Source organism: Dendrobates tinctorius, unplaced genomic scaffold (assembly GCF_039654945.1).
Source record: "Dendrobates tinctorius isolate UK_male_01 unplaced genomic scaffold, ASM3965494v1 ptg000028l, whole genome shotgun sequence".
NCBI lineage: Eukaryota > Metazoa > Chordata > Amphibia > Anura > Dendrobatidae > Dendrobates > Dendrobates tinctorius.
In genome coordinates, this window is record NW_027361696.1 from 62618781 (window position 1) to 62631655 (window position 12875).

The window sequence follows — 12875 nt, forward strand, 5'->3', positions numbered from 1 at the left end:
AGCAGGGGTGGAGCCTGGGCAGAATCTCAAGGAGACCTGAAAATTTTGCCAGTATGGGGCCCTGAATTTCCTAGTGGCAGCCCTGGCTGTCAAACTCAGGTTGAGAGAGCCGCCTGCCTCTGTCCTGCATTGCATTGCGATCCTCGTCCGTTTTATAAGAGAGTCTGACTCTTCCCTAAATAGCACATTTGGACAAGCTGAACTTTCATGTCAGTGAAGGTTTAGGGGATAATTACTGCCAGCAAAAAGAAGCATGTAACCTTGAGGTTTTGTAGGGCGTTGGAATGAACTGTGGTTCCAAATTAAGACCGTGAAAAATGTGTCTAGGGACAATTACTTTTGAAAATCGTTCTTTAGGGCTTGTTTAAGCAGGTTTTAATCAGCCCTGAAGATATACATAAAGGCCCACTTAATTAATCAGAGAATGCCTTTAAGATGCAAATGCTTTTAGGTGGTTCTATGCGTTAGTTCAATGTAGACCGAATTCCAGCTGGATCGGCCATGGATCTAATGTGCATTCCTCCTGATTGGGCAAGATAGATTTCAATGCCAAATTCTTGTTCTTTCAAGAAAGAAGTGTCTGGCAGCAGATTACTTCTTCCTACCCATTGAAAACTTATCATGCATGTGTATGGAGGTGTCGGGAGAAACAGTTGTGGGACCATCGGTTGTTTACAAGCCTTTTAGACTACAGAAGAATTTTGAGATAGTAAAAGCACATAAGATTATTGTCCAATGAACTGATTGATTTTGGGATGGCCTCCCTGTTTACTAAGGCGAGCGTGCTAGGAGTAATTTTGCAGGGCAGCCTAAAGAAAAACCCCTAAAGAATCCTGGAATCCTAAGAACCATGCCCCCTTTATAAAAAACATCAAAATTAGCAGTAAATGAAAGAGGCCCATATCGCTTTTTTGTTAATATTCAGGGGAGCAGCGGGAATAAAGTAAGATCAAAAACGGTCACTTTTGGCCTGGTAATAGGTCCTTCTTAGGGGAAAATAAGTCCCCATTGAAGATGTCTAACAGGGGCTTATTCACCTCTCTCTCGTGCACAACAAATTAACACTCAGCCAGGTACACCATGCATGCATCCGGGTGCACCACTCAGCCGGGTACACCATGAATTCAGTCAGGTACACCACGCAGCCGGGTACACCATGAATTCAGCAAGATACACCAGGCTGCCGAGCACACCCTGCATTCTGCCAGGTACACCAAGAAGCCGAGCACTCCATGCATTCAGCCAAGTACACCACGCAGCCGAGTGCACTGTGCATTCAGACAGACACACCACGTAGCTGAGCGCACCATGCATATGGGTAAACTAAGCAGTCGAACGCACCATGCATGCATCCGGGTGCACCACACAGTCAAGTGCAACTTGCATTCAGACAGGTACACCATGCAACTGAGCACACCATGCATACATAAGGGTACACCTCGCAGCTGAGCACACCATGCATTCTTATGGGTACACCTCGCAGCTGAGCACACCATGCATTCAGACGGATACACCATGCAGCCAGGTACACCACGCAGCTGAGCACACCATGCATACATAAGGGTACACCTCGCAGCTGAGCACACCATGCATTCATATGCGTACACCTCGCAGCTGAGCACACCATGCATTCATATGCGTACACCTGGCAGCTGAGCACACCATGCATTCAGATGGATACACCATGCAGCCAGGTGCCCCATGCATTCAGCCAGGTACACCACGCAGCTGAGCACACCATGCATACATAAGGGTACATCTCGCAGCTGAGCACACCATGCATTCAGACGGGTACACCATGCATGCGTCTGGGTGCACCACACAGCCGGGTACACCATGTATTCAGACGAGTACACCACGCAGCTGAGCACACCATGTATTCAGCTGAGCACAACATCCATTCAACCAGGTACACTAAGCAGCCGGGTACACCATGCATTCAGACGGGTACACCATGCAGCCAATTGCACCATGCATTCAGACGGGTACACCACACAGCCGAGTGCTCCATGCATGCAGCAGGGTACACCATACATGCATCCAGGTGCACCACGCAGCCGAGCGCACCACGCATGCAGCCAGGGCACGGGTGTACCATGCAGCTGAGCACACAATGCACGCAGCCAGGTGTACCCCGCAGCCGAGCGCAGCATGCATGCAGCCAGGTGTACCACACAGCTGAGCACACCATTCCCAGCTATAAGTTTTTCCTGCTGACAGTGAATCTCTGTACTCACCAATTCGGAGCAAATTAGACTACTAACTGCCCGCAAAACCAGGCGGCATCAAAACTGGCTTTCAGCTCCGTCAAGCCAAATTGTACAAAAGTTCCTATTATTTTTCCTAATATCCACAGATTATAAAGGATGCGGTTCCCAAAGTTATCACAGAGCCCTGCTGACTCATATCACCCATGCCACTAGAACTTAATCACATTACACAACTCCGGACCGCGGAGTAGATAATGCAGAGTAAATGATACACATTTAATTATCCAGCAATTATAAATTTCACGGATGTACCTTTTTCCACTTAACATTTAATAAAATGGAGGAGAACATGACACAACATGAGAACGGGAAAAAAAAAAACATAAAAGAAGATAGCGGAGATCAGCAACATGGAGGCATGTGTGCAATGAAAATGGGAATGTAACCATCGAAAGACAAGGCAGGAAAGAGAAGGAGAGAAAATGACCCATTGTTAACACATCTCTTCATTATACATCTGGAAGAGAAACTATCATCGATTTTGACTCATCTTACACAAAGTTTCCTTTTCTACATACGAAAAAATGATGGCCATTTTGCTGGCTGAATTAATATCACAGCTCTGGTGACATCTTTGGTGGATACCTACACATTTCTGTAGGTGACAAGTACAGTTATAAATGACTGGTGTTTTTTCTTTTTAGTCCTCTTACTTTGGATAGGATGTACAACTTTCCACAGATTTATTTTTTGCTTTCTAAATGCAGAATTAAGCAAAGTTCTAAATAGTCTTTTTCATAAAGTCTCTTCTGTAGCTAAACGTAGCTCATGGTTTTGACAGCTTTCTCTACTCCCCTGTTCCCTTCTCTCAGTGTTAGATAGCAGCAGGAAATGGGAGGAGTTGTGCACATCTCTCCATAGTTCAGAAAAGAGAGAAAGTATTTCCGGGAGGGCAGAGGAAACAGGCAATAAATAAGTGAGCAAGAAAAGGAAACAAATGCAGGACAGAAATCATGCATATATTGTCTACTCTTGACCTATCATGTTACTTATTTAAAAAAAGAAAATCTCTCCCCTTTATAAGTCAAAATTTTCGCTCTTGGTTCTGACATCTCTCCCTGCTCTCCTTTTCATTTCTCTTAGTGTTAGAGATAGCAGCATGAAAGTGGAGGTGTTTTCTATATATCTGCACAGTATGGAAAAGAAAGAAAGTATCTAAGGGAAAGTATACAAATAGGCTATAGATGGAGGAAAGTAGAAGGAGGAAATAAATGCAAGATAGAAACTGTGCTGAGATATTAGCTACTGAAGACCTCTGTGCTGTTGAGAAACACAAAGACGACATCCAGCCTATCTTACAGAGGGAGACGCTCCCACAAAAGAACGAAGTTAAAATGCAAACTGCATTTTGGGAGCCTTGAGAATGAAGACTGTAGAGTACAACATATACACATACAGTATATATATTGTCCACAGTCTTTATATTGTGGTCCAATAAAACTTTGCAGGTGAAAATGTATAAAAGTAGTAGTTATGGCATGTGATATAACAGCAAAATGAACAGGCCACACTATGGTTAATGGCATCTTACTGAATCTCTCCCAAATTTCATATTGCAAATTTAATTTAATCAATAAGAGCCCTCTTCTTCCATCTGAGAAATCCTTTGGAGAATGTCTGAAATGGGTTTTCTAGGCTAATCACTTTTATTTTTTAATAGGGATAAGAAGAATGAAGGTCTGAGCATGTTGAATTCAAGCTTTCCATAGTCAAGGGACATCAGGAGCTTCCCATCCACATAAGATCATTAAGCCAATTCTTATTATCTTGTACAGTATCAACTTAAAGGAAATCTGTCTGCAGGTTTTTGCTATGGAATTTGACAGCAGCATGATGTAAGGACGGAAAGTCGGATTCCAGCGATGTGTCACTTATTGGGCTGCTTGCTGCAGTTTTGATAAAATTCCTGCTTTCTCTGCCGTAGATGTAGCAGTTGTCAGAATGCTGAGTTGTGTATAACCTCGCCCACACCCCTGATTGGTAGCTTCCTGTGTACACAGTCAGCAAGCTGCCAATCAGTGGTGGAGGCGTGGTTACACAGATTAGCTGAACTACCTGGCACATGACACCTAGGTCTGCAGTGATAATCTCCTGTTGATAAAGCACTGATTGCACTGAAACTACATCAAGCTGCTGAGCAAGTGACAAATCCCTGGAATCAGTTTCTCTACCTCAACACTATGCTGCTCTCAGATTACAAAGTAAAAATCTGCTACCTTTAAAGATTTTTTTGACAGAATAAATAATATTTTATAAAGGACTTGTTTTTTTACCCCTCTTATATTAGCCAGAGAACAGTATTACTAAGACCTTCTCTCTTCTTGAAAGCACTAGAAAATCTATGAAGTCCATAGACAGACCAGTGATTTTAATAAGGTGTAATACTTCATCTCTCCTGTCGGAGTGCTGCAGGGAATTTAAACACATAGCTGCTGAGTCTCTCCACAGTCAGCAATTGAGGAATGAGGAATCCTCTGGTCGGACAACCAAACAAACTTCTTAACAAGTTGGAGTTTAGGCAGTGAGAGCCCAATTCATTTCCAATTGTGTTTTTTTTTTTTTTTTTTTTGTCTAGTTTTAGTTGTTTTTAGCCTGTTTAGTTTATTTTATAAATGTTCATTTTTTTGAGCTTTTTTTTAATGTTTACTAATGTGGGATTATTTTTTTGTTTTCAAGATGTCATCAATTTCAACTTTTTAAAAAGTGACAACATTTTTGTGTGCAAATGTTCTATAGTCCCTTCCTCATCTGGAATAATTCTACATATACCTGTAATTATTGCTCATTTTTTAAAAACATTTTAGGGGTACATGAGACTTTTAATCTTAAAAAGGAGCAAAAAAATAGAAAAAGAAAACAAAGAGCATTTTTTGCGCAAAAATCAGGAACCAACTTTGAAAAATTTGGCAAAAACAAAGTCAATGGGCACCATAAGACAAAAACGAAAAATGGCTGCGAAGAAAGAAAAACGCAAATAGTGAATCGGGGCATTTACATTACATTTTATATTTTTTTTTTTTCATACCTTAATCAAAAGGTAAAATATGTCTAGAAAATTTTAGCACATGTCCAAAAATTAAGGAATGTAAAATAAATAGCTAGTCACTAAATCAGCAGCTTTTGGTTAGGATATATTAGAGGAAATCAAGGACAAATCAAAATTTTCATGATAGTTTCTTTTCACGAGATAACATTTTAAATATCTTAATCATAAAAAAAAAAATAAAATGAAAAATAAAAAACAGAATGAGCATAGTTGAATAGCCCCCAATTCAGAACATGCTTTTTTTTGGCTAATGAGAACAATGGGAAGACTGTCGCAGTTCATGCCAGATTTACCCTGGAGGCGGCACTGGAACATAGTATTCTGAAGAGTACTCGGCTGTGTCCTGGAGAGCAGGCATGACACATAGACTACACGCCATTCTTACAATACAGAGACACGCAAGAGGCAACGTTGTGTTTTCACTCCTATAAAACCATCTGTGCGGCTTCTTTTATGTAATGCAAAGATTCTATCACAAATTATGCTTGCCGAAACAAAAATTAAACCTCAGGAACAAGAAGAACACTCTGGCATACAAGATGCCCAAAAATGTAATTTAAAAACTCATGGAATCTAAAGAAAAATGTATATTTGGACCCTCCAACCTACCATGAGTCATTTATCACAATGATGCTTTTCTATGTGGCACAGGAGTCATTGGGCTCCTTCAGGCACCAAGGACAAAGGGGTCCCATACACAAAAAATAGCAAACTATGGTTCAGCTAATTGCTTGGCCAACGATTATTCCTCTCGACTCCTAACCCTGCTAAGTTGTGCTATGCTCTCTACAAGAAGGTCACTGCTAAACTAATCTGGTTGCAGCTTATCTTTCCGATAACTAAAAGATTGTCAGTCAAAAAATGGACATGGCGGATCCCCATCTGTCAAGGGAGATTTGGTATCCCCATACACATCAGATTGTCGATGGGTTTGGCTGACGTCAGTCTAATTTTAATGGAGGCCTCAAGTGGTTTGGGCATATCAGCTCTTAACTCTGCTATGTGGTCTTATGTTCTCTACGAGAGGGTCACTATCAAAACTCCTCTGGTGGCGGCTTATCTCACCAACAACCAAAAAGTTAGACAATTCAAAACTATACATAGCGGATCTTCATGTGCCCCGACATCATATTGCAAGGGAGAGTTGGGGCCTCCATGCGCATCAAATTGCCAAAATTGGTCTAATTTGAATGGGAATCTTATTTCCAACCTCTTCTTCAACTGCCCTATATTTACATTCTTTAAAGGGGTTGTCGGGTCAAAACCGATAAGACTTATGAATCCAACCAGCACACACATTGTGCGCTGCGGGGATTCGCCAGTTTCAGACCTGTTACTGGAGTATGTTATACATACTCACGGCCAGTGAGCGCGGTCTCAATCTGTACACTTGTATAAAGCAGAGGACAACCCCCATCTAGTGATGTGGCCGTCTAGTAAACAGAGTTGGCCCCCTACAGGAAGCGGCTTTGCTCCATACAAGTGTATGGAGGACGAGGCCATGCCCACTGGCTGGGAGTTTGTTGGAGGGATTTATAAGTCTGCAGTCACGCAGAGTGTCTGCAGACTTACTGGTTTTAACCAGACAACCCCTTTAAATAAAATATGTATTTCTGAAAATGTCCAGGAATTTCAGGAAAAATGCCAGACTACCAAAAGGGTTGTCAAGTGTTCTTAGCAGTGCTGAAGATTCCGGAAACCTCCCAAGAAATAGAGTTTCCTGCTATGTAAGATTGGAATATTCCATCCTTCGATGGAGCCCTGACATTCAAACTCACATTTGAAGATTGATAAACGGGGCATGGATGGAAGGATGTGGCCTGAAAAAATAGGGCATGCCTCATGTGCTGTACTCCCAGGTTTGCATCACAAAAAGATGGCAGCTCTGAGATAGCAAGCCCCCAAACATAAGGCCGAGGCTACATATTGTCTTGAGATTGTATAATATGGGGGATTAAAATCTCATCTCAGCCCTTCTGTAGCTGCTGTAGAACAGTTGATGCTACCATGTGGTGGCATCACCAACTCTAGTTCTCAGAGTAATAGATCCAAAATAGTGTTAACTTGTTTCCAGTGTGAATTCGGACATGAAGCCTTGGCCTTAACTTTTCTCATTTGAGAATTATAGGGTGGTTGTATGGAATAAAACCCCAAACTTAGGAGCAAGATTCATACCTTAAACCATGGATCAAAGATCCTCATGAATAAAGAACCATTGTGAAAAAACATTAAGGTCAGATTTTATTAAGGGTCATCAAACTTATAGATCAGATGGCAGCCCAATGATGGTGTTAGGATTGCAAATCACGTTAAAAATAAAATTTAAGAAAGTGCGATCACAACCCGGGGTCCACCGTGCAGAGATGGTAAACTGCTGCTCGGTAATGGCGGAGTACTAACTGAACACCGGCGGATTAACCACTGACCCGGTGTGTACAGCGGCGGACTCTGTTACTGCATAGAGTCGCCAAACATAAACGCCGGAGCCTGTTACACTCACAGAGCACGGCAAGAAGAGCGCTAGTGTAGAGACACAGGACTCTGCCCCAAGGACACAGGGTTAGAGTCCCTCTAGCCCCACTAGCGTTCAGCACCGCAACTGCGATGCCTGGACAAGTGACGAAGGATATCCGCTCCAACAGCATGCAGCGCAGCCCTGGCGGACGCCACTAACCAGCCTAAAGTAGAGCTGGAAAGCGCACTATCTGCACATGGCGCCGCACTGACGGACACTGCTGTATAAGCAGTACAGTGGTGCCTTGTGCAGATTGGCACACACTGGCACTAACATGTGAGAGGAGCTGGGAGCACTGCGGCGCTAGGCAGTGCCACTACTCGGTGCTGACTCTACTCCCTAACCCTATAACAAGCACAACCAGAGGGAGGGAGTCTTAATGAGTCAGTCAGCGGTTCACAAGCATCCTTCATCACACACAAAACTAGCCATATGAGTCTATATTAGCACATGGCCAAGCGCCCATGCGAGTCTTTTATAGTGTCGACCTTCCGGGACCTTCCCTGTGGTCCAATCGGAACAGACACGGGACCTGAGCATGTGACCCCCAAACTCCAATGAGAGGTTGAGCCACGGGCATGCTCAGTGGAGCGAAAAAGGGACTTAGCCCCAGGAGCTGCTCGCCGCTGGCTAGTGCAGGCTGCTATAGCTGAACCAGGGATGGCAGCAGCAACCAACCCAACAGCACGAGCTTGAGCAAGGCGCCGGGAATGACTCCTTTGCTGAGCAGGCTCCTCTGCAGCTGGGACTGAATGGGAGACCGCAGAAGGCAAGGTTTGGGATTCTCCTGTGCAGAGGGAGAAACCTGACGCCTAACAGATGATTCTCCTAAAAGCTATCAGCCCCAACAAATGCTAAAAGAAAAATCCAATTTAAGGTTTTCCCAAAAACATCCCTCAAATAAAGATTTACAGTTTTCATGGATATTAGATCAACAGCGAGTCCTCCAATAAACACTAGGTTTGGCCAACAAAAATCTTTGTTCTTCTATAGCCTCGATACAACACTCAAAAGTAGTCACAAAAGACCAAATCATGTTCCTACATCACAATAATCCAATACTTTTTTTAATCAATTTTTTATGTTTATCTTCAGCATAGTCCATGCAAGTGTACAAGCATGTATGATGACCACAAGAATGACTCTTTTCATGCAAGGCAACCAAGGTGCAGCTATACAAGGATGTAACGACACTTACCCATTTCCTCCAGTTCTGAAGTCATAGATTTGGAACGCAGTGATATTGCGGGTGGAGTGACACGCTTGGTTTGCTGGGGCACTGGAATCGATTAGAAGAAGGACGTCTGTTAATATACAATTATACTTTTAAACTGCTTTAGCCCAAAAATGTAACAACTGGTTAATTTTCCTTAATATTTAGGTCAAGGTTGTTGAGTTACTTTTCATGTTGACGTTGACAAAGTGATAATATGATCTCTAGTTCTTTGGACATTCTTTTACTTAAGGTAAAGATTTGGTGTAAATTATTTGGAAGGACCTTGTCTATCACCATGTCGGTAATCTGTTGCTACCAAATTGGAGCCTGAGAGGCGCCTCCTACCTTCTTTTCTTGATTATCCAGCCTGACGAGACGTCAATGTTGCGACATGATGCATATGTGATGTGTTGTCAACCCGGTTTCTCAAAACAAGAGCCAAAGATTCCAGTAGATGGCAAGTGGTTCTCAAGGCTCTTGTCCAATGGCTGCGAGACCAGGTCCTGCGAATCAATTTTCACCATCTCTAGGTCTGAGTGGTCGGGTAAGACTACAGATAACTCGGCCTCTACGCTATACTACCCGGCAGTCTCTGTACCAGCTACATATCTAACCATGTTGGAAACCACTTACTTTGGGTCTGTATAGAGGAGAAAGCAACATGTGTCTAGAATTAGTGCAATTTTAGGAATGCCCAAACAAGGCGAAAAGAGAGTGCCGCATGCGCAGCCACGTCTCCGTTCCTGATGGTGTGAAATGAGACCTCATTCTTGAGATTGAGCTCAGTATAGCTGAGCTACAACAACACTTCCAGCCTGTGGATGGGGTGAAGTTGTTTTTGGAAGAAAGCAGTCATGTTTTTCTTATTTTGTACAATATACAGTAATGTAATCTGAGAAATCACATCACACTGCCATAATATACTAATACTCATCGATATTTCTGATTCTGACTCTGGTTGATGACCCACATAACCATTTCACACCATTGCTATGCAGTAAACACTGTGGGGTTGGTATCAAACATGAACTAACCATATGGTCATTTGTACCTTTTTTTCGCATGGCATCCTCCATTTCTGGGTTCCGTGTTACCATTACAACTTTTACCATTAAGTTGTTTCCTCCTTGCCGAATCATGTTAACCACCTGCCGATGACCCACTTTCACCACATTCTGCCCATTTACCTAAGAAGAGAGAACACCATAGTTTACACAAGAGGGCACATATTGATGAAATCATAGCCGATACTTCTTCAGATCGCTTTGAATTTCAATAAACTTCATAAACCAATTTTACAGGGGAAAAAAACATTTTTAGCTTGTTTTTAGAGGCTGTAAACAAGTCCAGAACGATTGCATAGATGCAATGCTTTTTTTTTCTGGCCACCCTTAAGAAAACCATGTCCAGTACTCCAGGAGTGGGCAATTAGATTTCCAGAGGGGCCACATGAGAGACCGTGACTGTTGTGGAGAGCCGAACCAATAGGCTAAAATTAATTCTGCTCAGTCATAATATTAACATATTAATTACAATTATTTATATTAATATTAGCTGTATCACTTAATATTGAGCAGAATTAAGTATGCTGACATTATTATTGTTTATTTTTATAGCGCTATTTATTTCATGGTGCTTCCTCCTATCTAATATATAAAGCTCAAAGTGTGTATGTATGTATGTGTGTATGTCCGTGATTGGCATCCGCACCGTCGCAGCTACAGCCGCAAAATTTGGCACAGTCACACGGCTGGACCCCGAGAGCGTCATAGGCTATGTTGTGAGGCAAAATTTTAACCCCGCGTGTTCCAATTCACCAAACAATTTTGCCCCTATCTACATAATGGAGAAAAATGGCAACAGAAGTCCCATAAATAAGGGGTGATGAGGAGACAAGGGACAACCCAGCTCCAACACCCTAAGCGCAAGCTCAAAACATGCAATTATTAGGAGGAGAAGCAAAAGAGCACGCAATAAATTCCATATAGAAAAGTACAAATTTTTTATTTAATAAGTAACAACAGTCCAAGATGGATAGCAAAAAGATGTGCTCATGAACAATTAGGACAACATGTCCCATGTACCGACCTCACACCCCCCAGATGGAAAACCCGGTGGGTATATACCATGGACCTTGGGTCATGTCCCAGATCAAGATACCACCCCAGCAAATATAGAATAAATCGCCTGGATAGCAGTAACCAAATACATCAATGCCAATGCCCGCTAACAGTGAGGGTCAAAAATAAGACCAATGCTGGTGGAGTCAGAAGACCAATTAAAAGGACCAAGGAACAACTCACCAGGGAGGGAAAGAGGAGGGAGTCCAGCAGTGGGGCCTCCGACGCGCGTTTCGCGACGTCCTCCGCCGCTTTATCAAGGAGGAGAGTAAGTGAGAAAGTCCCAATAGGGCCTTCAAGTAGCCCATGACCCCGGTCACATGACCGGCGTCCACCAGTAGAAATGGCACAAGCGGCGCATGCGCCGTGGTGTCTGCAGGTCCTGTGCTGCAGCACGGCGTCCACACACTGCGCATGCGTCGGAAACCCGAGGCAGAGCGCACTGTGTTAGAGGACGCCGACCGCAACATGGAGCCACACACCACACGGCGATGCGCACAGCCATACAAGGATTATAGGACACAGTATATATGGTCCCAGATCCAAAAATCTACATCAGGGGACCAAAGTTGTATAAAGATACACCCCATATAATTAGAGGCAACCACGCTGTATATACATAATGAATATACATTACACACTGTAAATAATATACAGAAGATCCCTCACAATAGTATATGTAACGGTACAATAAGATATAAGTTCCAGGTAATAATTATAGTAATCAGATATAAGATCACTACAGATAGAGTACATTAAAATATACATAGGAAAGGGGAAAGGAAGACCACTTTCAAATATACAGCATGTTGCAAGATGTCCGATCTGTGGGGACATCCATAGGTATTCTTGATTGTAGACAATAAAATATCGGATCCACTATATAGGACTAATTGAAGCCGAACCGGGACACATAAAGTGATAAACTGAAAATAACAAACAGGAAATATGTCAATAAATTAAAAACAATATGAATAAAAAGAAAAAGACTAGTTTAAAAACAACCACTGCAGAACGACATGGGAAATATGGAGTCATGCAGGAACCACAAACAAAGGGAACCGTATCACGATTATTATTTCAGGTTAAGATTTAAACCCAAAAGGAGGAGGAGGGAATGTCGCGTTAAACAAAAAAAGAGAAAGAAAGAGGGAGGGGCAAAGAGGAGGGGCAAAGAGGAGGGGCAACCATCAAATTTGATTGGGTTAAATGGAGCATTATAAAAATGGAGTAAAACTTAAGGACTCATTCAATCCTCTAGGTCTCATGGTGTCCAATCGGACAATCCATTTAACCTCCATTTGCCCAAGGATTTTTTTATGGTCCCCACCCCTTATGCCCATATGTAATACATCAATCCCCCTAATTTTCAACAATCCTGCATCACAATTGTGATGAGCCCGGAAATGTCTGGGAATGGTTTTAAGTTCAGTGGGATCAGATGCAGTCCTGGCTGCGCCAATGTCCCGCACGTGTTCACGTGTCCGCACCCTCAGCTCTCTCGTGGTGAGGACCACATAAATTTTGGGGCACGGACAGGTTGCGTAATAGATAACATTTGACGTACCACATGATATCCGTTGTCTAATTGTAAACTCCCTCATACCATCCGAGGAGCTGAAGGTGGAACAGCGCAAGACATTGGCGCAAGCCAGGCAATGTCCACACTGAAAAGATCCACACACTGGACAACTTGCCCCAAAGAAGT

General features: G+C 42.8%; 1 protein-coding gene across 1 annotated transcript in view; it reads right to left on the reverse strand.

Moving 5' to 3' along the window:
- The window catches only part of SHANK1 (SH3 and multiple ankyrin repeat domains 1), a 677277-nt gene that overhangs the window by 44651 nt on the left and 619751 nt on the right, over window positions 1–12875 (reverse strand). Inside the window, exons 17-18 of the mRNA XM_073570818.1 lie at window positions 10099–10234; window positions 9030–9110 (exon numbers count right to left, since the gene is read on the reverse strand). Of these exons, the coding sequence (XP_073426919.1) occupies window positions 9030–9110; window positions 10099–10234 (217 nt within the window). The remainder of the gene's footprint in view (window positions 1–9029; window positions 9111–10098; window positions 10235–12875) is intronic.